This window comes from Anolis sagrei, chromosome X (genome assembly GCF_037176765.1).
Source record: "Anolis sagrei isolate rAnoSag1 chromosome X, rAnoSag1.mat, whole genome shotgun sequence".
Lineage (NCBI taxonomy): Eukaryota > Metazoa > Chordata > Lepidosauria > Squamata > Dactyloidae > Anolis > Anolis sagrei.
Window position 1 is genome coordinate 5,552,173 of NC_090034.1, and position 25,202 is coordinate 5,577,374.

Sequence of the window (25,202 nt, forward strand, 5' to 3'; positions counted from 1 at the left end):
CTTAGGGCGGATCCACCGTACCTCAAATTTCACAAAGATAAGGCAGTTCTAAGAACTGACATTGCATTCCTGCCTAAGGTGGCTACGAAGTTTCATATTTCCCAAGACCTGGTTCTACCCTCTTTCTTCCAGAACCCCACTACTCCCCTGGAGAGGAGTTTACATTTACTTGATGTTCGTAGGGCCTTGGCCTTTTATGTAGACAGAACTGCCACATTTAGGAAGACTCCCAAGCTGTTTGTCAAGTATCGTTCTGATGTCTTGGGTACGGCCGTTTCGTCGCAGAGATTGTCCTCCTGGATAGTATCTACAATTGAGTTGTGCTATCGGGTAGCAGGCAAGGAGTTGCCCCAGCCTGTGAGAGGTCATTCAACGAGATCCGTCGCTACGTCGGCTGCTTTTTGGAAAGGAGTTCCTTTGGATGCGATCTGCCGAGCAGCGATATGGTCTTCACCGCTTTCCTTTGTTACGCACTATAAGTTGGATGTCGTATCCAGGCGTGATGCACAATTTGGCAGAGCGGTTTTGTTTTCGGCTGTGGCATGACGCCCACCATCCACGGTTAGTAGCTCGCTAATCTACCAAATGTACGATTCACAGGGACTACGACAGGAAATTATAAGTTGCTTACCTGTAACTGTAGTTTCCTGAGTAGTCACCTGTGAATTCGTACATACCCGCCCATCCTCCCCTCGAGTACATGCCACGCCTTCTGGCTGCTTTGCGGCGGAAGAGAACTGCTGGCTAGCCCCGCCCACGGGCTACTTATACTCGGGGAGGGTGGGCGGGTCTAGCTGGGGTCTAAATTGTTATTTTACTTTCTAGAAGGTTCCGAAAGCTGTTCCACGCATGCGTGTAAATACCAAATGTACGAATTCACAGGTGACTACTCAGGAAACTACAGTTACAGGTAAGCAACTTATAATTCTCCCACAGTGAGGACATCGGTTTCCAGATGGAAGGCAGTCCTGGTCAGGGTTGGATTGATGCACCTTCTTCCTCTTGGCACATTTCTCTCTTTTGCCTTCCATTCGTGCCTCTTCAAATTCTGCAGCACTGCTGGTCACAGCTGACCTCCAGTTTGAGCACTCAAGGGCCAGGGCTTCCCAGTTCTTGGTGCCAATGCCACAGTTTTTAAGGTTGGCTTTAAGTCCATTGTGCTGGTACGACTGTACCAGGAGCTTCAGCTTCATTTTCTTTCTATTGAATGTTTGCATATATTCTAAGGTTCCATGCATTTGCAGGAAGGTGACTTCCCTTGGTTTGCAGTTATAGGGCCAATGACCTGTCCATCATTGTTAAGTTTTGGTTCCACCCCTTTCCCCAGGGACCTGGGAGGAGACGGAGCCATTTTTAGTTCAGTCTTACAGAAGGAAACTAAGCTATAGGACGTGGACCAGCTTCACCTGCAGAAAAGCTTCATTTCTTAAGAAATTCCAGGGGGAAAAGTCCCAAAGCTCTGGCTGGGAACTTACAGCCTCTCAGCCTTACAGCATCTGAGGGAAACAGCCCTAAAATTTCTGAAGAAATTCCGCGGGGGAACAGTTTTATAGACCCAAAGAACTCCAGTTGCAGAATCTACAAGCCTTGACTGGTAGGTCTACTCAGTGCCCAAGAAGCAGTTTGGATCCGGTAGCAGAACCCAGATCAGCAAAGCCTAGATAGTAGACAGCCCGGGAGAGGTTAAAAAAGGGTTTCCCTCTTAAAGAGAAGGAACAGTTAACGAAGCCAGTTACCTGTCCATTTGGGCAAGTTAAGCATTTGTTTGACTCACTGAAGATCTGAGAAGTATTTGTTTAATTTGTTCAATAATAAAGGACTTTGTTAAACCTTTCAAGCCTCTAAGACTATTGTCTTAGAGGCTTGAGGACCTCTCTTTTGAGGTGCCCTGGCTTCCCGCTGGGCACAAAGTGCACGTCATATTCAAAAGACAATTATTACAGGCTCAGCGTGTGACAGAATACCCATCTTTCAATCTCTTTTCCTGCCCACCAACATTCTGTTTTCCATTCTTGAGTTCAGAGTAGAGCAACTGCTTTGGGAGATGGTGGTCAGGCAATTGGACAACACGGCCAGTCCAGCGGAGTTGATGGCAGAGGGCCATCGCTTCAGTGCTGGTGGTCTTTGCTTCTTCCAGAACGCTGACACTTGTCTGCCTGTCTTCCCAAGAGATTTGCAGGATTTTCCAAAGGCAGCGGTGATGGAATCGTTCCAGGAATTGCATGTGACATCTGTAGACAGTCCACATCTCACAAACATATAGCAGGGTTGGGAGGACAATATCTTTGTAAACAAGCACCTTGGTTTCCCTACGGATGTCCTGGTCCTCAAACAATCTCTGCTTCATTCGGAAGAACACTGCACTCGCAGAGCTCAGGTGGTGTTGTATTTCAGTGTCAATATTGACGTCTATAGACTGTCCACGTCTCACAGGCATATAGCAGGGTTGGGACGACAATAGCTTTGTAAACAAACACCTTGGTATCCCTATGGATGTCCCGGTCCTCAAACACTCTGCTTCATTCGGAAAAATGCTGCACTCGCAGAGCTCAGGCGGTGTTGTAGTTCAGTGTCAATGTTGACTTTTGTGGAGAGGTAGGTGAGATATAAATAAACATAACAACAACAACAACTTGCCAACATGGTGAGACCTCTGTCTCCATCTTTTGAGCCATCTCCTCTTACATTATGGTGCAAGCACTTTGTGGATGGATTTTAGGTGTTTTTTCCTCTCTCTGCCAGAATGTTCGACCCTTGCAACATTGCCATCTGGTGGCATTACAGTTTTCTCTTTCCGCAATCGTGGATTACAGCGAGTCATCCACTATTTAAAACGATGGCTATTGACTAATGAGTATCGTTACTTGTCATTTTATTAATACACGAATAGAGTGGGAAGTTTGCAATTTTTGAAAAGTTTGCAACTTGATATTCAAGTAAGATGTTGCCAGTATGTAATACGTTAGACAGTAACACTAACACTAGGCTTTAAAATGTTTCCAAGTTTTGAGTTTGAGCCATTTTGCAAATCACTTGGGACATTTGGAATCGCAGCAAAAACTCTTAGAATCATAGAATGCAAAAGTTGGAAGAGACCTGGTGGGCCATCCAGTCCAACCCCATTGTGCCAAGAAAGAGGAAAATCACATTCAGAGCACCCCTGACAGATGGCCATCCAGCCTCTGTTTCAAAGCCTCTGAAGAAGGAGCCTCCAACACACTCCTGGGCAGAGAATTCCACTGCTGAACAGCTCTCACACTCAGGAAGTTCTTCCTCATGCTCAGGTGGAATCTCCTTTCTTGTAGTTTGAAGTCATGACTCCAATGCATCCTAGTCTCCAGGTCAGCAGAAAACAAGTTTGCTCCCTCCTCCTATGACTTCCCCTCACATATTTACACATGGCCATCATCATGTGTCCTCTCAGCCTTCTCTTCTGCAGGCTAAACATGCCCAGCTCTTTAAGCCACTCCTCAAAGGGCTTGTTCTCCAGACCCTTGATCATTTAGTCACCCTCCGCTGGACACATTCCAGCTTAGAGGCAACATCTCCCTTAGGAAGGAAAGAAGCAAGGGAGGGAGGCCTGTAGAAAGGGCCAGAGGAAATTTGAACAGCAGCCACAATTGGGCTGGACGTTGGACAGGCCTGTCCTATATGTGCTTGAGTATCTCACTTCCCTACTCAAAAGAGATTTTTGAAGGTTGGCTCTGCATCTCGTGGTGCCAGAGCGCAGTCTGTTCATTGCTCTCCCAAGTCACCCAGTCTTCCGTGTGCCCAGAAGGGAGTCTCTCATTTGGTATCAGCCATTGATTGAAGTTCTGGGTTTTAGCCTGCCACTTTTGGACTCTCGCTTGCTGCAGTGTTCCTGCAAGTATCTCTGTAGATCCTAGGAAACTGTTTCTTGATTTAAGGTATTGACATGCTGGTTGATATCCGAACAGAGGATGGGCTGGAGATGTCAATACCTTGGTTATTTCATTAGAGGCTGATACTTTCCAACAGATATCAGCGATGGATTGAGGTTCCGGGTTTTAGCCTGCCACTTTTGGACTCGCGCTTGCTGAGGTGTTCCTGCAAATATCTCTGTAGATCTTAGGAAACTGTTTCTTGATTTAAGGCATTGACATGCTGGTTGATATCCGAACAGAGGATGGGCTGGAGATGTCAATACCTTGGTTCTTTCATTAGAGGCTGATACTTTCCAACAGATATCAGCCATGGATTGAGGTTCCAGGTTTTAGCCTGCCACTTTTGGACTCTCACTTGCTGCAGTGTTCCTGCAAGTATTTCTGTAGATCTTAGGAAACTGTTTCTTGATTTAAGGCGTTGACATGCTGGTTGATATCCGAACAGAGGATGGGCTGGAGATGTCAATACCTCGGTTCTTTCATTAGAGGCTGATACTTTCCAATGGATGTCAGCCATGGATTAAGGTTCCAGGTTTTAGCCTGTCACTTTTGGACTCTTGCTTGCTGAGTTGTTGTTGTTGTTCATTCGTTCAGTTGTCTCTGACTCTTCGTGACCTCATGGACCAGCCCACGCCAGAGCTCCCTGTCGGCCGTTACCACCCCCAGCTCCCTCAAGGTCAGTCCGGTCACTTCAAGGATGCCATCCATCCATCTTGCCCTTAGTCGGCCCCTCTTCCTTTTGCCTTCCACTTTCCACAGCATCATTCCCTTCTCTAGGCTTTCCTGTCTCCTCATGATGTGGCCAAAGTACTTCCACTTTGTCTCTAGTATCTTTCCCTCCAGTGAGCAGCCGGGCTTTATTTCCTGGAGGATGGACTGGTTGGATCTTCTCGCAGTCCAAGGCACTCTCAGCACTTTCCTCCAACACCACAGCTCAAAAGCATCGATCTTCCTTCGCTCAGCCTTCCCTAAGGTCCAGCTCTCACATCCGTAGGTGACTACAGGGAAGACCATGGCTTGGACTAGGCAATGGATCTTTGTTGCTTGCTGAGGTGTTCCTGCAAATATCTATAGATCTTAGGAAACTGTTTCTTGATTTAAGGTGTTGAGATGCTGGTTGATATCCGAACAGAGGATGGGCTGGAAATGTCAATACCTTGGTTCTTTCATTAGAGGCTGATACTTTCCAACAGATATCAGCCATGGATTGAGGTTCCGGGTTTTAGCCTGCCACTTTTGGACTCGCGCTTGCTGAGGCGTTCCTGCAAATATCTCTGTAGATCTTAGGAAACTGTTTCTTCATTTAAGGCATTGAGATGCTGGTTGATATCCGAACAGAGGATGGGCTGGAGATGTCAATACCTTGGTTCTTTCATTAGAGGTTGATACTTTCCAACAGATATCAGCCATGGATTGAGGTTCCAGGTTTTAGCCTGCCACTTTTGGACTCGCACTTGCTGAGATGTTCCTGCAAATATCTCTGTAGATCTTAGGAAACTGTTTCTTCATTTAAGGCGTTGAGATGCTGGTTGATATCCGAACAGAGGATGGGCTGGAGATTTCAATACCTTGGTTCTTTCATTAGAGGCTGATACTTTCCAACAGATGTCAGCCATGGATTAAGGTTCCAGGTTTTAGCCTGCCACTTCTGGACTCCCGCTTGCTGAGGCATGCCTGAAAGTATCATGGAGAAGAGCAAACCACAGACTATCACAATGCAACCTGAGCCCTGCCTCATGCACAAAAGAGGACCTTCTTATGGCAACACCAGAGGCACTCCAAGTGGCCAGGACATTTCATATAATGCCAAGTTTCTAAACGTTGTGTTTTTTAAAATACTTTACCGCTGTACTCTTGGTTTACTCCCGATATGATAAATAAAACTCAAAGAGAAGAGACATGGAGCCAAACGATTCTGAGAGAGAGAAAAATACATCTGAAGAACTTTATTGATCAGCAACCACACAAGTGTGGGCGTACACAGAAGACTCCACAACGGAGAGACGGAGGCAAAGTCTTGGCCCTCTCTTCATTCTTGGCCCAGCCTGCAACCAGGGTCTGCCGTGGGTGGGAGCGAGGGTGGATCGGCCACGTCGAAACGAGAAACGGAGCTGGGCATGCAGCATGAGTTGGCACAAGGGCCGGTCCCACCATGTCGGGTGAGCCGTATGGCACATGAAGCCGGTTAGCAAAGGCAATGCGGTGACTGGCTGCAGAGACGCCGAAGAAGCAAAGTGATCCTCTCGGAGAGAAAAACGAAACCAGACAACTGGGAGAAAACAAGAGGATGGGGATCTGGGAGCTAAACCGTTGCAATGACATAGAAGTGGGGTGTCACTATTGCCCTTCCTCCACGTCTCCTGCAACTAGTGAGGATCTTAACACTTTTCCATTGTGATGTTTGGTAAGAACTACTTAGGAGAAGGGTGGAATACACCCTTTTCTCACCCTGGTTGAGGTCCCCAGCTATAAGCTAAACACAGGAAAACACAAAGGGAAGAAACAACTAGGGAGCATCCAATAAAATCCGAGGCCACAATCTGCATTGGCACACACACCTCCAATGAGACGGAGTTCTCTCTTTGTAGCTACTTCTGATGCCTTCAAGCCTACTTCTTAAGCCAGGTTGGCATCCCAATGGAAGGGTTCCAAGGAAATGGGAAATCACACCAGGTAAATTCTTCCACTTGTGGGATAGATAGAGCCAGGCAACTGGAGAAATCCATGGCTAGGAGCCTCTATTTCCTGGTGATCTGCTAAGCTTTGGGAACACTGTGTGGTCGAAGGCTTTCATGGCTGGAGTTACTGGGTTGTTGTAAGTTTTTCGGGCTGTCCGGACATGTTTCAGAAGCATTCTCATCTGATGTTTCGCCTGCATCTATGGCAGCCAGTCTCAGAGTGTGTGAGGTCTTCAGACTTCAGTCTGTGTGCAGTTTTGGTGATTTCGGCAAGGTGAATCTACTCTGACGTGCGACAGTTTCTGAGTGTGGGAATGAAACCTCTTTGGAAGCTGACAGGCAGGGAAGGGAGGATAACATGAGCTCATCCGAAGAAGCAGCTAGATTAGACAGAGATACGAGGCGGGGGAAGAAATTTGGAAGCATTCTCATCTGATGTTTCGTCTGCATCTATGGCAGGCAGTCTCAGAGGTTGTGAGGTCTGTTGGAAACTAGGCAAGTGGGGTTTATATATCTGTGGAATGGCCAGGGTGGCGTTGTAGTTCAGCCATCTGATGACAATGAGGTGTTTGGGGGTGCAGGGCCTGATGGTTCTGTGGGTGCCCAGACGGAGAGGAGTTTGGAGTAATATGTTGTTTCTGAGTGTGGGAATGAAACCTCTTTGGAAGCCGACAGGCAGAGAAGGGAGGATAACATGAAGCAGCTGGATTAGACAGAGATACCAGGCTGCTTCTGCGGGGGAAGAAATTTGCAAGTATTCTCTTCTGATGTTTCGTCTGCATCTATGGCAGGCAGTCTCAGAGGTTGTGAGGTCTGTTGGAAACTAGGCAAGTGGGGTTTATATACTTGTGGAAAGTCCAGGGTGGTGTTGTAGTTCAACCAGATGATGGCAATGAGGTGTTTGGGGGTGCAGGGCCTGATGGTTCTGTGGGTGCCCAGATGGAGGGGGCTTTGGAGCAAGATGTTGTTTCTGAGTGTGGGAATGAAACCTCTTTGGAAGCCAACAGGCAGGGAAGGGAGGATAACATGAGCTCATCCGAAGAAGCAGCTGGATTAGACAGAGAAACCAGGGGGCTTTGGAGCAAGATGTTGTTTCTGAGTATGGGAATGAAACCTAGTTTCCAACAGACCTCACAACCTCTGAGGATGTGGATGAAATGTCAGGAGAGAATGCTTCTGGAATATGGCCAGACAGCCTGGGAAATTCACAGCCTTTATTTTTTGGGATGCAAAGAATTTGAGAAACACATATATATCAAGATATATGTTTGGGTCTGAAGGTTTGAAGGCAGTCCTTGGGGGTCCCAATGGAAACCATTAAGGGCCATACAATGGATGCCTGCCCTACCCTAGATATGGGTGAAACATCAGGAGAGAATGCTTCTGGATCATAGCCAGATATCCCAGAACACTCACAGCAATCTTGGGAACACTTCCGTTGGGCTAGTGCTTGGCTTAAGAAGTAGACTTTGGGATCACATTTGGTCATGAAGAGCCGTAAATGTAAACTCGCAAAGCTACAAGATCACTGAGTCTGGCATCAGTCTCATAAATACTGGAAAGGATGCTCCGTGGCATCTGTTTATTCATGGCACCTTGAGAGGAAGTCATGGTTGAGCTATGCAAGCAATATGTATCTCTGTATTGTTGAAGGCTTTCATGGATGGAATCAGTGGGTTGTTGTAGGTTTTTCTGGGCTATATGGCCATGTTCTGGAGGCAATTTTTCTCCTGACATTTCGCCTGCATCTATGGCAAGCATCCTCAGAGGTAGTGAGGTCTGTTGGAAATAGGACAATGGGTTTATATATCTGTGGAATGACCAGGGTGAGAAAGGACTTTTGTCTGCTGGGGCTAGCTGTGAATCACTCTCAACAAAAGATTCCCCCCAGGCACTTCCAAGTCATTGAATGCTAATCAAGGTGATCAGCTGAAACATTCCCACCTAGCCCCAGCAGACAAAAGTCCTTTGTCTCACCCTGGTCATTCCACAGATATATAAACCCATTTTCCTAGTTCCAGGGTGAGAAAGGACTTTTGTCTGCTGGGGCTAGCTGTGAATCACTCTCAACAAAAGATTCCCCCCAGGCACTTCCAAGCCATTGAATGCTAATCAAGGTGATCAGCTGAAACATTCACATCTAGCCCCAGCAGACAAAAGTCCTTTGCCTCACCCTGGTCATTCCACAGATATATAAACCCATTTTCCTAGTTCCAGGGTGAGAAAGTACTTTTGTCTGCTGGGGCTAGCTGTGAATCACTCTCAACAAAAGATTCCCCCCAGGCACTTCCAAGTCATTGAATGCTAATCAAGGTGATCAGCTGAAACATTCCCACCTAGCCCCAGCAGACAAAAGTCCTTTGTCTCACCCTGGTCATTCCACAGATATATAAACCCATTTTCCTAGTTCCAGGGTGAGAAAGTACTTTTGTCTGCTGGGGCTAGCTGTGAATCACTCTCAACAAAAGATTCCCCCCAGGGACTTCCAAGCCATTGAATGCTAATCAAGGTGATCAGCTGAAACATTCACACCTAGCCCCAGCAGACAAGAGTCCTTTGTCCCACCCTGGTCATTCCACAGATATATAAACCCATTTTTCCTACTTCCAGCAGACCTCACAACCTCTGAGGATGCTTGCCATAGATGCAGGCGAAACGTCAGGAGAAAAATTGCCTCCCGAACATGGCCATATAGCCCGGAAAAACCTACAACAACCCAATATGTATCTCCCTTGCATCCCTCTCACTTGGAAATCTAAAGCAGTGGAAATCATAATTAAGAGATTCTCAACCATATCCTTTAAGGTGTAGAAGTTATATTAAGCAATCAGCTTTTGCTCTCCTCCATTAATGCATAATTAGGTGCTTGCCATAGATGCAGGCGAAACGTCAGGAGAGAATGCTCCTAGAACATGGCCATATAGCCCGAAAAACCTACAACAACCCGTAATTAGGTGTGTCCCTTTGATATAGAGGAACTTGGCACAGAAATGAGAAAACCAACAGAGTCGGACTAGCTTCAGGGGAAGGACGTTGTATGGAGAAGACGTTGGGAGTGGACCTCTTGCCGCTTACTTTTCAGGACAATTCCCAGAATCTCCAAGGGAGTTGGCCAGAGAAGTTCCCTTTTCCCAGCTGTGGCCTTACTCTCCACCTTGGAATAATCTCATCTGGACTTCCTTGTTTGGAGGCAAGTTTCTGGGCCGGACGTTTTCTTATTTGGACACTTTTCCAAGTGACTCCGACTCCGCCGGTCTGCTTCCTGCCTTGTTTTGCATCTACTCTCCAAATACTCTTGCTCAGGAATGGGTCAAGGCAAGTAGTGTGTGTGAGAGAGCATCTGAGTATCTTTTCTCCCATTTTTTTTCCAAAACAATGCAACATGGAGGACATACAAGGTAGCTCCGCTATCCCAAGGAAAGGAAGAAGATTGCTACCGGCAGCACAGTGCATCTGGATGCCATTAACAACAGCCACGTGGGAGAAACTGCCATGGGAACATGATCCCATGCAAAATGCCACTGAAATGAATGGGAAGCATTCGAGAGCCTTGCGGAGAGCCTCCATCCCCATGGGTTGCTCCTCCACGTGAAACCGGTGGCTGGATGTGAGGGTGAGAGCATCGTTTGGCTATTTTGCACCAAAGTCCAAGTGGAGTGGATGTGCGCCTAGGGAAAGGCGAGGTCTGCTCCGATCTTCCTCCCACCGGCCATCTCTCCCCAACTTGCCTGGACGCAGCTCAGTATCCTGCGGTGATGGAGCCGTTGTAGGTTTCCGTGTGGAAGCAGGTACTGTGGGACATACTGGTGAGGCTGTAGGCGAAGTAGGCCACGGCCGAGCCCAGGGTCAACCCCGTCATGTAAGACACCGTCATGGTGTTACCTGGGAAGACAGGGAACGAGACAGAGCATGCATAGTGTCATCAAAGGCTTTCAAGGCTGGCATCACTGAGTTGTTGTTGTCTTATATGGGCTGTATAATAATAATAATAATAATAATAATAATAATAATAATAATCACTGTAAAGGAGTGGGTGGTAAAACGTACTGCCACCTAATCTGTGAGGGAAGCCGGGCAACGATCAATATCAGCTTAGGAGCTATGTTATAAAGGGACTATTAATTACAGAAGGCTTTATTCATTTGATAGCATAGCGTTTACTGTCCCTGGCTTGACTTTACTTCTTATGCAGGCTGTTTGACTTAAGAGAAACTGTATCAGACAAGGCTTGAGGAAAACAGTAACAAAGTTTATTTTAACAGGAGTATAACATGTTTAACTGTTTCTTCACAAGAGGCACAAATCTTGATTGGTTACATTAGTAAGGTTTCATGAGTAATTTCAGGCACAGACTTCAAGAGGTTTCCACAAGTAGATGTAACTCCTATGGACAACTGTCCTAATATAACAAATAAGCTAAAAGGCTTACTTAACAGAATTGGCTCCCAGCCAAACCTTGATTCTTAACTCAGAATCAATAACCCCCTGTAGTTTTATCCTACCGGGTCCTTTTCTGTAACCCCTTTGGTCACCAATTAATTCCCTGAATCTCCACCCAGAGATTCAGTCTTCCCAGTAGCTCACCGGCTTACTGACTGACTTTTTTAAAACAGCTGCCCCATGAAGAGGCAGTTGGCTCCGCCCCTGTTGCTATGGCAACTCAGCTAACGCCAAGCCACCATCTCCAACAAAACATAATCCCCCATACTTACCATCCATAAACTACTATTTAAATTACACATAACCAAAGGAATAAAATTTACACATCGTCACAATCACCATCATCAGGGGTCCTCAAACTATGGCCCGTGGGCCACTTCCGGCCCGCCAAGGGCACTTATCCGGCCTGCGGAGGAGGAGTGCCCCCCCCACACAGTGCCCCTCCCTTGGCTGGATCATGCTATCTGTCAGGCCTGATGGGCAGCGTGAGCCAGCCAAGGGCAGCTGCTCCGCGTGGCCTACTCGCGCGTAAAGTATAAAACAATATAAAACACCACAAAAGCAATAAAAACAACATCATTAGCGTCTCATTATTTCCAAGCACTGTCCAGTTCCACTGTCAAATCGTTCGATTTTCTATATTAGCTACTCTGCATTTGTAAACGCTTGCTCGAACAGCCATGTTTTAACTTGCCTCCGAAACGTTAAGAGGGAGGGAGCAGATCTAATCTCCCTAGGGAGGGTGTTCCATAGCTGAGGGGCCACCACTGAGAAGGCCCTGTCTCGTACTTGAGATGAAGGTGGGACCGAGAGCAGGGCCTCCCCAGATGATCTTAGAGTCCTCGATGTTTCGTAAGGAGAGATACGTTCGGACAGGTAAGTTGGATGAGTTAAACGTTCTGAAACTTGGAGGAGTAACAGTGGTAAATGTGTTGTACCCTTGTTGCAAGTTTCATCCCGATGACTCTAGAAACGAGGGAGAAAGGAGCCCTGGAATCTCCCCTTCCCTTGTGCAATTACATAATGAAAAAGTAGTGAAAATTTAGCACATTTTTTTTGTTTGACGTGGGAAAATTAACTTTGCCATAATTCTGCCTACCTGCCAGTTCCCACTGTTCGGGGAGGGAGCAGACCTAATCTCCCTAGGGAAGGTGTTCCATAGCCGAGGGGCCACCACTGAGAAGGCCGTCTCTCGTCCCCACCAAATGTACTTGTGACGAAGGTGGGACCGAGAGCAGGGCCTCCCCAGACGATCTTAGAGTCCTCGATGGTTCGTAAGGGGAGATACGTTCGGACAGGTAAGTTGGATGAGTTAAACGTTCTGAAACTTGGAGGAGTAACAGTGGTAAATGTGTTGTACCCTTGTTGCAAGTTTCATCCCGATGGCTCTAGAAATGAGTGAGAAAGGAGCCCTGGAATCTCCCCTTCCCTTGTGCAATTACATAACGAAAAAGTAGTGAAAATTTAGCACTTTTTTTTTGGTTTGACATGGGGAAATGAACATTCCCCTACTGCTCTGCTTACCTGCCAGTTCCCGCTGTTCGGGGGTGACTTTTCCAGCTGCCAGGATCATGGGGACGCTGCCGAAGTATCCGTTGGTGATTCCCATGAGGAGGGAGAAGATGCAGGGCCAGGCCGGGTGGCTAAAGGAGGGCTTCCCGTTGGGGTAGACGCACATGATGAACAGCGGGATGAAGACCACCCTCAGGCAGGAGTAGATGAGCAGGTGCGTGCCTTTCCAGTCGTACGGCAAGGCTGCCAAGATCTAAAAATGCAAGAGACAGGATCGTAGAATCTTAGAACTGAAAGAGACCACGTGGGCCATCTAGTCCAACCCCCTGCCATGCAAGAAAAGCACAATCAAAGTATCCCTGACAGATGGCCATCCAGTCTCTGTTTAAAATCCCCCAATGAAGGAGCCTCCTTCAGACTCTGAGGCAGAGAGTTCCACTGCTGAACAGCTGTAAGAAGATCAAGTGGAATCTTCTTTCCTGCTGTGCAACCAGGGTTCTAGTGTGTTCTATAGAATAGAATCAAAGAGTTGGAAGAGACCTCCTGGGCCATCCAGTCCAACCCCATTCTGCCAAGAAGCAGGAATATTGCATTCAAAGCACCCCTGACAGATGGCCATCCAGCCTCTGTTTAAAAGCTTCCAAAGAAGGAGCCTCCACCACACTCCGGGGCAGAGAGTTCCACTGCTGAACGGCTCTCACAGTCAGGAAGTTCTTCCTCATGTTCAGATGGAATCTCCTCTCTTGTAGTTGGAAGCCATTGTTCCATTGCGTCCTAGTCTGCAAGGAAGCAGAAAACAAGCTTGCTCCCTCCTCCCTGTGGCTTCCTCTCACATATTTATACATGGCTATCATATCTCCTCTCAGCCTTCTCTTCTTCAGGCTAAACATGCCTAGCTCCTTAAGCCGCTCCTCATAGGGTTTGTTCTCCAGACCCTTGATCATTTTACTCGCCCTCCTCTGGACACATTCCAGCTTGTCAATATCTCTCTTGAATTGCGGTGCCCAGAATTGGACATAATATTCCAGGTGTGGTCTAACCAAGGCAAAATAGAGCATGGGGAGCATGACTTCCTTAGATCTAGACACTATGCTCCTATTGATGCAGGCCAAAATCCCATTGGCTTTTTTGGCCGCCACATCACATTGTTGGCTCATGTTTAACTTGTTGTCCACGAGGACTCCAGGATCTTTTTCACACATCCTGCTCTCGAGCCAGGCCTCATTGTCCCCCATTCTGTATCTTTGCATTTCGTTTTTTTCTGCCTAAGTGGAGTATCTTGCATTTGTCCCTGTTGAACTTCATTTTGTTAGTTTTGGCCATTCATCTCTCTAACCTGTCAAGGTCGCTTTGAATCCTGCTCCTGTCCTCTGGAGTCTTGGCTCTCCCTCCCAATTTGGTCCCATCTGCAAACGTGATGATCCTGCCTTCTAACCCTTCATATAAGTCATGAATGAAGATCCTGAACAGGACCGGGCCCAGGACAGAACCCTGCTGATGACCCTCCACTCGTCACTTCTTTCCAGGATGAAGAGGAAGCCTTGGGGAGAATCACCCTCTGGGTTTGTCTATTTAACCAATTACTGATCCACCTCACCCTAGTTAGAATAGTTTTCCCATAGAATGGATTCCAAGGTACATAAATTCCCAACATTGTTCTATTTGGTGACCCCTGAACCCCCTCTTCTCAATAACAAAAAGGGCGGCCTTTCCTCACTGGGGCAACCTGGAGATATTTCCTCACTGGGGCAACCTGGAGATATTTGGGTCCTTACCTTGCCCACGAAGTCGGAGAGGTTGAAGATGGCCATGATAAGGATGGGGAGCCACTCCCCGAGGGTGCAGTTCCGGATTTCCGATTCCAGTCCCGGAAAGAGGCACAGGGTGATGAAGTACGTCATCGCGATGGAGAGCATGTACGCCCAGATCACCCGAGAGACGATATAGCGGTGGAGCATCATATCTATTCGAGGAGGGAATCAAAGGAAGAAGGTTTTTTTTAAAAGCTGAGAGCCAAATTCAAGTTCAGAACCATTCACAGGCAAAAGGTTGAGACCAAAGTGACCAGTGTGGACACTAACATATTCCGATTTGGCATTTCATCCCACTTTTTCAGCTGCTTTTAAGACGTCCCCTTTGTCCGCTCCTTCTGACACTTTTTCTCTTTGTCCTCAGCTTACTTCAGTTGTCCAAAGGGTAATGATAGTTTGCACATAATTCACTCAACAATGGGAATGTCGTACTCCAGAGCAGGAACACCTCTGCCGTTAAATACCACACCAGCTTGGTAAAATCAGCAAGCAGTTTATTGAAGATTATATATAAGCAAACCAGTAAAAAATAGCAAAACCAGTAATAGAGGAAATAGTCCATCAGCTTCAGAGGAAAACAAGATTGTTGAGTTCATAAAAATCCATGAAACTAGGCACTTGAATCCATGGAACAAGACAGTAGGAAAATCTCATACTCAAATCTTGAGCTAGGCAAAAACTTGGTACATGAAACTCAGAGCACTTAAAAGCAAATCCGTGATAAAATAGCAACGTTGACCCAACTAAGGCAACTCCCATGAATCATTATAAAGCTTTTACAGATCCCAAAACTGAAAGCATTTTTCTTGACCTTCCCACCAGATAATGGTTTGTTGTCTCTCTTCTGAGATGTCTCAGCCTCTGAAGACTTTGCCTCTGTTTACTTAAACTCTGCTTTCTGTCCAGGCTTTCGTTATCTTCTCCCTCATTAACTCCTGAACCTGACAAATCATCTTCTGACAGTTGTTCTGAGTAAAGAGGTGAAGGGCCTCTCTCAAGAATGTGGCCTTGTGAATCATCCTGAAACAGCTCAGGCCTCTCTTCTGAACTTAACTCAGGCCCAAGCACACATCCCAAGGCCCATCATCAGAAACATCATCCCCATTCCTATCATGAACATCAACATGAACATCATGAACATCAGACACAATCACAGGCTGAACAGGGCTGACATAAAACAGGAAAGTGGAAAGGATGGAAACTTGTCCTTCTCCGTTGACCTGTGATTGTGTCTGATGTTCATGTTGATGTTCATGATAGGCATGGGGATGATGTTTCTGACGATGGGCCTGGGGGTGAGGGTTTGCTTGGGCCTGAGTTAAGTTCAGAAGAGAGACCTGGCTGTTTCAGGATGATTCACAAGGCCACATTCTTGAGAGAGGCCCTTTGCTGCTTTACTCAGAACAACTGTCTGAAGATTATTTGTCAGGTGCATGATGTTCATGTTGATGTTCATGATAGGAATGGGGATGATGTTTTTAATGATGGGTCTGAGGATGAGGGTTTGCTTGGGCCTGAGTTAAGTCCAGAAGAGAGACCTGAGCTGTTTCAGGATGATTCACAAGGCCACATTCTTGAGAGAGGTCCTTCGCTGCTTTACTCAGAACAACTGTCTGAAGATGATTTGTCAGGTGCATGTTGATGTTCATGATAGGAATGGGGATGATGTTTCTAATGATGGGCTTGGGGATGAGGGTTTGCTTGGGCCTGAGTTAAATTCAGAAGAGAGACCTGAGCTGTTTCAGGGTGATTCACAAGGCCACATTCTTGAGAGAGGTCCTTCGCTGCTTTACTCAGAACAACTGTCTGAAGATGATTTGTCAGGTGCATGATGTTCATATTGATGTTCATGATAGGAATGGGGATGATGTTTCTAATGATGGGCCTGAGGATGAGGGATGGAAACTTGTCCTTCTCCGTTGGCCTGTGATTGTGTCTGATGTTCATGCTGATGTTCATGATGTTCCTGCTGATGTTCATAATAGAAATAGGGATGATATTTCTGATGATGGGCCTGGGGATGTTTGCTTGGGCCTGAGTTAAGTTTAGAAAAGAGACCTGAGCTGTTTCAGAATGATTCAGAAGGCCACATTCTTGAGAGAGGCCCTTCACTGCTTTACTCAGTCTGAAGACGATTTGTCAGGTGCATGATGTTCATGTTGATGTTCATGATAGGAATGGGGATGATGTTTTTAATGATGGGTCTGAGGATGAGGGTTTGCTTGGACCTGAGTTAAGTCCAGACGAGAGATCTGAACTGTTTCAGGATGATTCAGAAGGCCACATTCTTGAGAGAGGCCCTTCACTACTTTACTCAGTCTGAAGACGATTTGTCAGGTGCATGATGTTCATGTTGATGTTCATGATAGGAATGGGGATGATGTTTCTAATGATGGGCCTGGGGATGAGGGTTTGCGTGGGCCTGAGTTAAGTCCAGAAGAGAGATCTGAGCTGTTTCAGGATGATTCAGAAGGCCACATTCTTGAGAGAGGCCCTTTGCTGCTTTACTCAGAACAACTGTCTGAAGATGATTTGTCAGGTGCATGATGTTCATATTGATGTTAATTATAGGAAAGGGGATGATGTTTCTAATGATGGGTCTGAGGATGAGAGTTTGCTTGGGCCTGAGTTAAGTCTAGAAGAGAGATCTGAGCTGTTTCCGGATGATTCATAAGGCCACATTCTTGAGAGAGGCCCTTCACTGCCTTACTCAGTCTGAAGATGATTTGTCATGATGATGTTCATGATAGGAATGGGGATGATGTTTCTACTGATGGGCCTGGGGATGAGGGTTCACTTGGACCTGAGTTAAGTTTAGAAGAGAGACCTGAGCCCTTTCAGAATGATTCAGAAGGCCACATTCTTGAGAGAGGCCCTTCACTGCTTCATTCAGTCTGAAGACAATTTGTCAGGTGCATGATGTTCATGTTGATGTTCATGATAGGAATGGGGATGATGTTTCTAATGATGGGCCTGGGGATGAGGGTTTGCTTGGGCTTGAGTTAAGTTCAGAAGAGAGACCTGAGCTGTTTCAGGATGATTCACAAGGCCACATTCTTGAGAGAGGCCCTTTACTGCTTTACTCAGAGCAACTGTCTGAAGATGATTTGTCAGATGCATGACCTTTTTGCCAAAATACAAAAGATTCTCAAGATTGTAGACACTCCAGAATTTCACAAAAGGAAATCCAAAAACAGCCAGACAACAAGAGGGAAAAAGCCACTGTATTCATGAAGATGAACACATAGAACGACTATTTCAAGTAGAGAAATCCTGAGATGTATGTACTCTGTTTAGGAATATGTTGTGCTGTCCAGTAATCGGGGGAGAAAGAGGGAAAGTGGGGCAGAGAAAGTGAGACAGCAGAGGGTTAACCAAGGCTGTGCTTGCTAAACTGGGACAGTTGCGTGGTACAGTTTGGAGAGGTGACAAACCAAGACCTCGATGGATGTCTTCTCTTGTTCTCACCTCTGAAACTGGGCCAGCTCTTTTTGATTTTAGGCTGAGGGACGTCAAATCTCACGTAGGTCCCGCTGCCGGCCAACTCGCCTTCCTGCCCAAAGGGGTCCGGAGGGGAACACTCTTGCCCGTGTAGCCGATTCTCCTTGGAGGGAAACGGAAAATGAGAAATCACAATTCAGCCCTCATCTACAGAATTGCAGCAAACACACAATCCGACAAAGTATGGCCAGATATAACTGCTTGTTAGTGGGGCTTTCCAGTTCCCCAAGGTATCTTGCAAAGTCAATGGGTATCCTGCCTTCTTTAGTATTTGTTTTTTTTTCCCCACACTGAAGACATCTTCTTCCACGAGTGTTTTCCTATAAGGTTCATTTTCTATAAGGACATAGACTTGTATGGAGTTATACTCTGAAGAATCCTGGCCTGTATTTCTAGCACAGACCAGGAGAGGGTGGCATCAACCTCCACAAATACATAACTACATCAATGGTCCTCCAAATTCTCCAAATTAGAACACCTAGAGTGCATCTACACGCTGTTGAATTGACACCACTGGACACCACTTCACCTGCCATGGCTTAATGCTATGGAATCGCCAGAACTGTCGTTTCACCAGTTCTTGAGCCTGCTCTGCCAAAGAGTGCTGGTACTTCATCAAAATACAACTCCCAGGATTCACCTACTACAACTCCCAGGATTCACCAAACTAAAACTCCAAGGATTTACCAAGCCACAGCTCCTTGGATTCACCAAACCACAACTCCCAGGATTCACCAAACTACAACTACCCAGATTCACCAAGCCGTAACTCCTAGGATTCATTCACCAAACTACAACTCCTCGGATTCACCAAGCCACAACTCCCAGGATTCACCAAACTACAACTCCCAGGATTCCCCAAAATATAACTCTCAGGATTCACCAAATTACAACTCTCGGGATTCACCATACTGCAACCCCCAGGATTCACCAAACTACAACTCCCAAGATTCACCTACTACAACTCATAGGATTCACCAAACCACAACTCCCGGGATTCACCAAAATATAACTCCCAGGATTCACCAAACTAAAACTCCAAGGATTCACAAAACTACAACTCCCAGGATTCACCAAACCACAGCTCCCAGGATTCACCAAACCACAATTTCCAGGATTCGCCAAACTACAACTCCCAGGATTCCCCAAAATATAACTACCAGGATTCACCAAATTACAACTCTCAGGATTCACCATACTGCAACCCCCAGGATTCACCAAACTACAACTCCCAGGATTCACCAAAATATAACTCCCAGGATTTGCCAAACCACAACTCCTTGGATTCACCAAACTACAACTCCCTGGATTCACCAAGCTACAACTCCCAAGATTCACCTACTACAACTCATAGGATTCACCAAACCACAACTCCCAGGGTTCACCAAACTACAACTCCCAGGATTCACCAAACTACAACTCCCAGCACTGCTAAGCATTGCATCTTGGCAGTTCAAGGGGGGGACCAAACTGAATTCATTCCACAGTGTAGATGCATCCTTAGCAACTCTTCATGGATTTTCCAACTTCTTTGGTCATGGCTTTCAACTTTAATTACACTATGTTACAAGATTTCTGTTCCTGGGTTTTAAGTGTAATTTCCTAATTGGTTCTATCATAAAAACATGGGAATAATTTATTAAATTGAAATCTGCATTTTGCTCTAGTTTTTCAATACTAGCATCCCAACCAATTCAACACAGTTTATGCAACAATAACCAAGTTTCTGGAGTAAGAGAACTACTTTCAAAGTAAGGACCGCACAATTAAACGGGAAATAATACTTTCAAACTTTCAAACTCGCAACCCGAAAACCAACGTACGAATCGGATGCCTTCTGCCGTGACATCGTGGTGAACCCGGTATCCAGTGCCTTGGCCCACGGCCCCTTTGAGCGTGCCGTCCTTGGAGTGGGCCGTGTAATACTTCACAAACTGTGTCCGCTTGACCAAGAGGTGGAGGATGAAGCAGGTGAGCTCGAGGCTGATGGAGATGAAGAAGAAGATGATGGTGTTCTCCTTCTCGTCCGACAGCAGGAGTTTGGTGAAGATGCGGCTCAGGGAGATTATCACTCCGGCAGTACCTAGGAAAGCAGAGCAGAAGGTGGCAACGAAGCATACGCCTCTGGACAATGCAAATAGGATCCATGCTCCAGTAAACATTCACGTCATTTATCCATTCTTCAGTAAACCTTGTGCTGTCCAGAGGACAGCAACCAAAGTGATCAAAGGTGTGCAACCTATGAGGAGTGGCTTAAAGAGCTGGGTCTGCTTAGCCTAGAGAAAATAAGGCTGAGAAGAGACATGATCACTATGTCGAAACATTTGATTAATATGTTTTTTTTAATTATAAAAAACAGCGAATGCAGTCATGCTGGCCATTTGACCTTGGAGGTGTCTAAGGACAACGCCGGCTCTTCAGCTTAGAAATGGAGTGAGTCTCCTCCCTCCTCCCTATGACTTCCCCTCACATATTTATAAAACAGCGAATATATATATATATATACATATGGCGCTCCATGCAGTCATGCTGGCCATGTGACCTTGGAGGTGTCTAAGGACAACGCCGGCTCTTCAGCTTAGAAATGGTGTGAGTCTGCTCCCTCCTCCCTATGACTTCCCCTCACATATTTATACATTGTCCTCCTCATATCTCCTCTCAGCTTTCTCATCCAAGTTACAAACAAGATAAGTTCTGTATGTTTGTTCATAAGTTGCATTTGTTTGGGTTGCTGTAGGTTTTCCAGGCTGTCTGGTCATGTTCTAGAGGCATTCTCTCCTGACGTTTTGCCTGCATCTATGGCAAGCATCCTTAGAGGTAGAGAGGTCTGTTGAAACTAGGAAAAAGGGTTTATATATCTGTGGAATGACCAGGGTGGGACAAAGGACTCTTGTCTGCTGGAGCTAGGTGGGAATGTTTCAACTGACCACCTTGATTAGCATTTAATGGCTTGGAAGTGCCTGGGGGGAATCTTTTGTTGAGAATGATTTGATGTGCCTGATTGTTTACTCTCTGTTGTTTTGCTGTTGTAATTTTTGATTACCACATAATTTTTTGATTAAAAATAATTAATTTTTGATTAAAATTAAAATATTTTATTTTTATTTTTTACTTTTTATTGTTGTTGTATGTTGTTTATTTGCATTTCTGTATTGCCGGGCTTGGCCTCATGTAAGCTGCCCCGAGTCCCCTTGGGGAGATGGTGGCGGGGTATAAATAAAGATTATTATTATTATTATTATTATTATTATTATTATTATTATTGTGGTCCATGCAGTCATGCCGGCCACATGACCTTGGAGGTGTCTATGGACAATGCCGGCTCTTCAGCTTAGAAATGGAGATGAGCACCACACCCCAGAGTTGGACATGACTGGACTTCATGTCATGGGAAAGCCTTTACCTTTACCTCTCCACCCCCCCCCCTATATATATATATATATATATATATATATATATGCACAAACTACCACAATACTTCTTAACCTCTATACCAGGCATGGGTAAACTTGGGCCCTCCAGGGGGGTTTGGACTTCAACTCCCACCATTCCTAACGACCTCAGGCCCTTCCTTTTCCTTTTCCCCTTTCCTTTTCTGCTTATGCAGATAAGAGGGAAAAGGAAGGGTCCTGAGGCTGTCGGGAATGGTGGGAGAGAAGCCTCTCTGTGTGAGAGAAGCCTCTCTGTTTGAGAGAGAAGCCTCTCTGTTTGAGAGAAACCTCTCTGTGTGAGAGAAGCCTCTGTGTGTGAGAGAAGCCTCTCTGTTTGAGAGAAGCCTCTCTGTGTAAGAGAAGCCTCTCTGTGTGAGAGAAGCCTCTCTCTATGAGAGAAGCCTCTCTGTGTGAGGGAAGTCTCTCTGTGTGAGAGAAGCCTCTCTGTGTGAGAGAAGCCTCTCTGTGTGAGAGAAGCCTCTCTGTGTGAGAGAAGCCTCTTTGTGTGAGAGGAGCCAATCTGTGTGAGAGGAGCCTCTCTGTGTGAGAGAAGACTCTCTCTGAGAGAAGCCTCTCTGTGTGAGAGAACACATTGTAAGTCAGATGTTTGTAACTCAAGAACGGCCTGTATACAATAAATTAAAAATATTCTGAAAATATTTTAAAATCAATGTGGGGGGGGGGGGGGATAGAAAAAAGTTTTCAAAGGTAAAATAAAATAGTCGTTATTGCAAAACCTTTGGTAAGACCACGATACTTTTCAGAAAAGAGACGTTGTCAGAATATAATTCCTGCTGCTCAGAACGTGAGTCCCCCTCCCTCCCAGCTCTGTCTTCAAGAAGGTAGATATATTCTACCAAGTAAGAACAAAGCCTCTATGTGTGAGAGAAGCCTCTCTGTGTGACAGAAGCCTCTCTGTGTGAGAGAAGCCTCTCTGTGTGAGAGAAGCCTCTCTGTGTGAGAGAAGCCTCTCTGTGTGAGAGAAGCCTCTCTCTGTGAGAGAAGCCTCTCTGTGTGAGAGAAGCCTCTCTGTGTGAGAGAAGCCTCTCTGTGTGAGAAAAGCCTCTCTGTTTGAGAGAAGCCTCTCTGTTTGAGAGAAGCCTCTCTGTGTGAGAGAAGCCTCTCTCTGTGAGAGAAGCCTCTCTGTGTGAGAGAAGCCTCTCTGTGTGAGAGAAGCCTCTCTGTGTGAGAGAAGCCTCTCTCTGTGAGAGAAGCCTCTCTGTGTGAGAGAAGCCTCTCTGTGTGAGAGAAGCCTCTCTCTGTGAGAGGAGCCTCTCTGTGTGAGAGAAGCCTCTCTCTGTGAGAGAAGCCTCTCTGTGTGAGAGAAGCCTAACAAAAATAGAGAAGATAACAAAAATATGCAAATCCGCTCCATTTACTTGATGCATTCACGTCACCGGGCTGAGTTTTTCCTCATAACAACATGTGGATCGCCTCGAGGCCCCGTTTTGATTTTTGCAATGCAAGGCACACAGCCGCCTTTATGATAAAAGCCAGAGAACAGTCTCTCCTGGTTTGCAAAGAGCCAGCCGGTCTCCCGGCAGCAGCATAGCACAGAAATCTAATCCTCTCTCTCGTTTTACCAGACTTCAGTTGGTTAATCTGCTAATCAGGGTTTACTCCCAGTTATTAGATTAATGCTGCCACTCCAAAGAGACTTCGCTGCTCTTGGAAGTCAATGTACAACTATAACAGCTCTGGACCTTCGATATGCAAAAAGGCAACCCATGGATCCAGGAATGCATTCACATTGTAGGATTAATCCAGTTTGGTGCCACTTTGATGGTCACGGCTCAAAGCTATAGATAGAACCCTGGGAGATGTAGGTATTAGGGGTATGCATTTTTGAGCCCCAGGTGGCACAGCGGGTTAAATCGCTGAGCTGCTGAGCTTGCTGACCAAAAGGTCTGCGGTCGAATGCGGGAAGTGGAGTGAGCTCCCACAGTTAGGCCCAGCTTCTGTCAAATTAGCAGTTTGAAAACATGCAAATGTGAGTAGATCAATAGGTACCGCTTCGTTGGAAAAGTAACGGCGCTCCATGCAGTCATGCTGGCCACATGACCTTGGAGGCATCTATGGTCAATGCTGACTCTTCGGCTTAGAAATTGAGATGACCACCACTCCACAGAATGGGACACAACTAGACTTAATGGCAAGAGGAAACCTTTACCTTTACTTTTTTTGTTCTCATAAGTCATATCAAATTCATTAAATTGGTATTTACAAGGTGATATCCTACACAAGGGCGTGGCCTGTGCCAAAAACTTAAGAATCGAAACTTACCCAATACTTTTTCATTTGCATTTTATCAATTTCAGAAGCCTCCCAAGGTCAGTTTTATTTTCAGTGCATGGAAGTAAAGCCAAAAATGTTGACTTTCCCCTTTAAATGAATGCCTTCTCTCACCATAAGGAGAGAGAAGCCACAGGAAGAAAGCAGAATTCGTTGGGAAAGGAACTTATTTTCAGTGCAAGGAAGCAAAGCAAAGCCAAAAAGGCTGCCTTTCCTCTTTAACTGAATGGCCTCTCTCTATAAGGAGAGAGAAGCCACGGGAAGAAAGCAGAGTTCATTGTGAAAGGAACTTATTTTCAGTGCAAGGAAGCAAAACAAAGCCAAAAAGGCTGCCTTTCCTCTTTAATTGAATGGCCTCTCACTATAAAGAGAGGGAAGCTACAGGAAGAAAGAGTTCATTGGGAAAGGAACTTATTTTCAGTGCAAGGAAGCAAAACAAAGCCAAAAAGGTTACCTTTCCTCTTTAATCGAATGGCCTCTCACTATAAGGAGAGGGAAGCCACAGGAAGGAAGCAGAGTTCGCTGGGAAATGAACTTATTTTCAGTGCAAGGAAGCAAAGCAAAGCCAAAAAGGTTGCCTTTCCCCTTTAAATGAATGCCCTCTTTCACCATAAGGAGAGAGAAGTCACAGGAAGAAAGCAGAGTTCGTTAGGAAAGGAACTTATTTTCAGTGCAAGGAAGCAAAGCAAAGCCAAAAAGGCTGCCTTTCCCCTTTAAATGAATGCCCTCTCACCATTAGGAAAGCAACAGGAAGAAAGCAGAGTTCGTTGGGAAAGGAACTTATTTTCAGTGCAAGGAAGCAAAACAAGGCCAAAAAGTCCGCCTTTCCTCTTTAATTGAATGGCCTCTCTCTATAAGGAGAGGGAAGCCACAGGAAGAAAGCAAAGTTCATTGGGAAAGGAACTTATTTTCAGTGCAAGGAAGCAAAACAAAGCCAAAAAGGCTGCCCTTCCTCTTTAATCGTATGGTCTCCCACTATAAGGAGAGGGAAGCCACAGGAAAGAAGCAGAGTTCGCTGGGAAATGAACTTATTTTCAGTTCAAGGAAACAAAACAAAGCCAAAAAGGCTGCCTTTCCTCTTTAATCAAATGCCCTCTTGCCATTAGGAAAGCAACAAGAAGAAAGCAAAGTTTGTTGGGAAAGGAACTTATTTGATGTTTGGGAATCACCACAACTGGGGGAAGGAGGAAGGAGGAAAGTTGGAAGAAGTGAGAGAAATCGGGACATTTCAAAAGCAGCCGGGAAATTGATGAGCAGTGGTTTGATCAGGACAATCGGTACATACAGACTGCAGAATGAATGCAGTTTGAGCCAATGCTAATGCTAAGGAATTGGTAGTTTGTTGAGGCACCAGAACTCTTGGACAGAGAAGACTATAGACCTCGTAAAACTACAACTCCCATGCCTCCAGAGCAATGAGCAAGGGATTTTGTCATTTGGGAGTTGGAATTGCTGGGATTTATAGTTCACCTACAATTAAAGAGCATTCTGAACTCCACCAGTGATGGAGTTGAACCAATATTGGGACACAGAACTCCCATGATGAACAGAAAATACTGGAAGGGTTTGGTGGGCATTGACCTTGAGTTTGGGAGTTGTAGTTCACCTACATCCAGAGAGCACTGTGGACTC

General features: G+C 45.9%; 1 protein-coding gene across 1 annotated transcript in view; it reads right to left on the reverse strand.

Annotated features, from left to right (window-relative positions):
• Positions 1-5,836: 5,836 nt before the first annotated feature.
• The window catches only part of LOC132779998 (equilibrative nucleoside transporter 4), a 68,644-nt gene continuing 49,278 nt past the window's right edge, over positions 5,837-25,202 (reverse strand). Inside the window, exons 7-11 of the mRNA XM_067473677.1 lie at positions 19,671-19,930; positions 17,815-17,950; positions 14,311-14,498; positions 12,548-12,788; positions 5,837-10,465 (exon numbers count right to left, since the gene is read on the reverse strand). Of these exons, the coding sequence (XP_067329778.1) occupies positions 10,323-10,465; positions 12,548-12,788; positions 14,311-14,498; positions 17,815-17,950; positions 19,671-19,930 (968 nt within the window). The 3' untranslated portion in view covers positions 5,837-10,322. The remainder of the gene's footprint in view (positions 10,466-12,547; positions 12,789-14,310; positions 14,499-17,814; positions 17,951-19,670; positions 19,931-25,202) is intronic.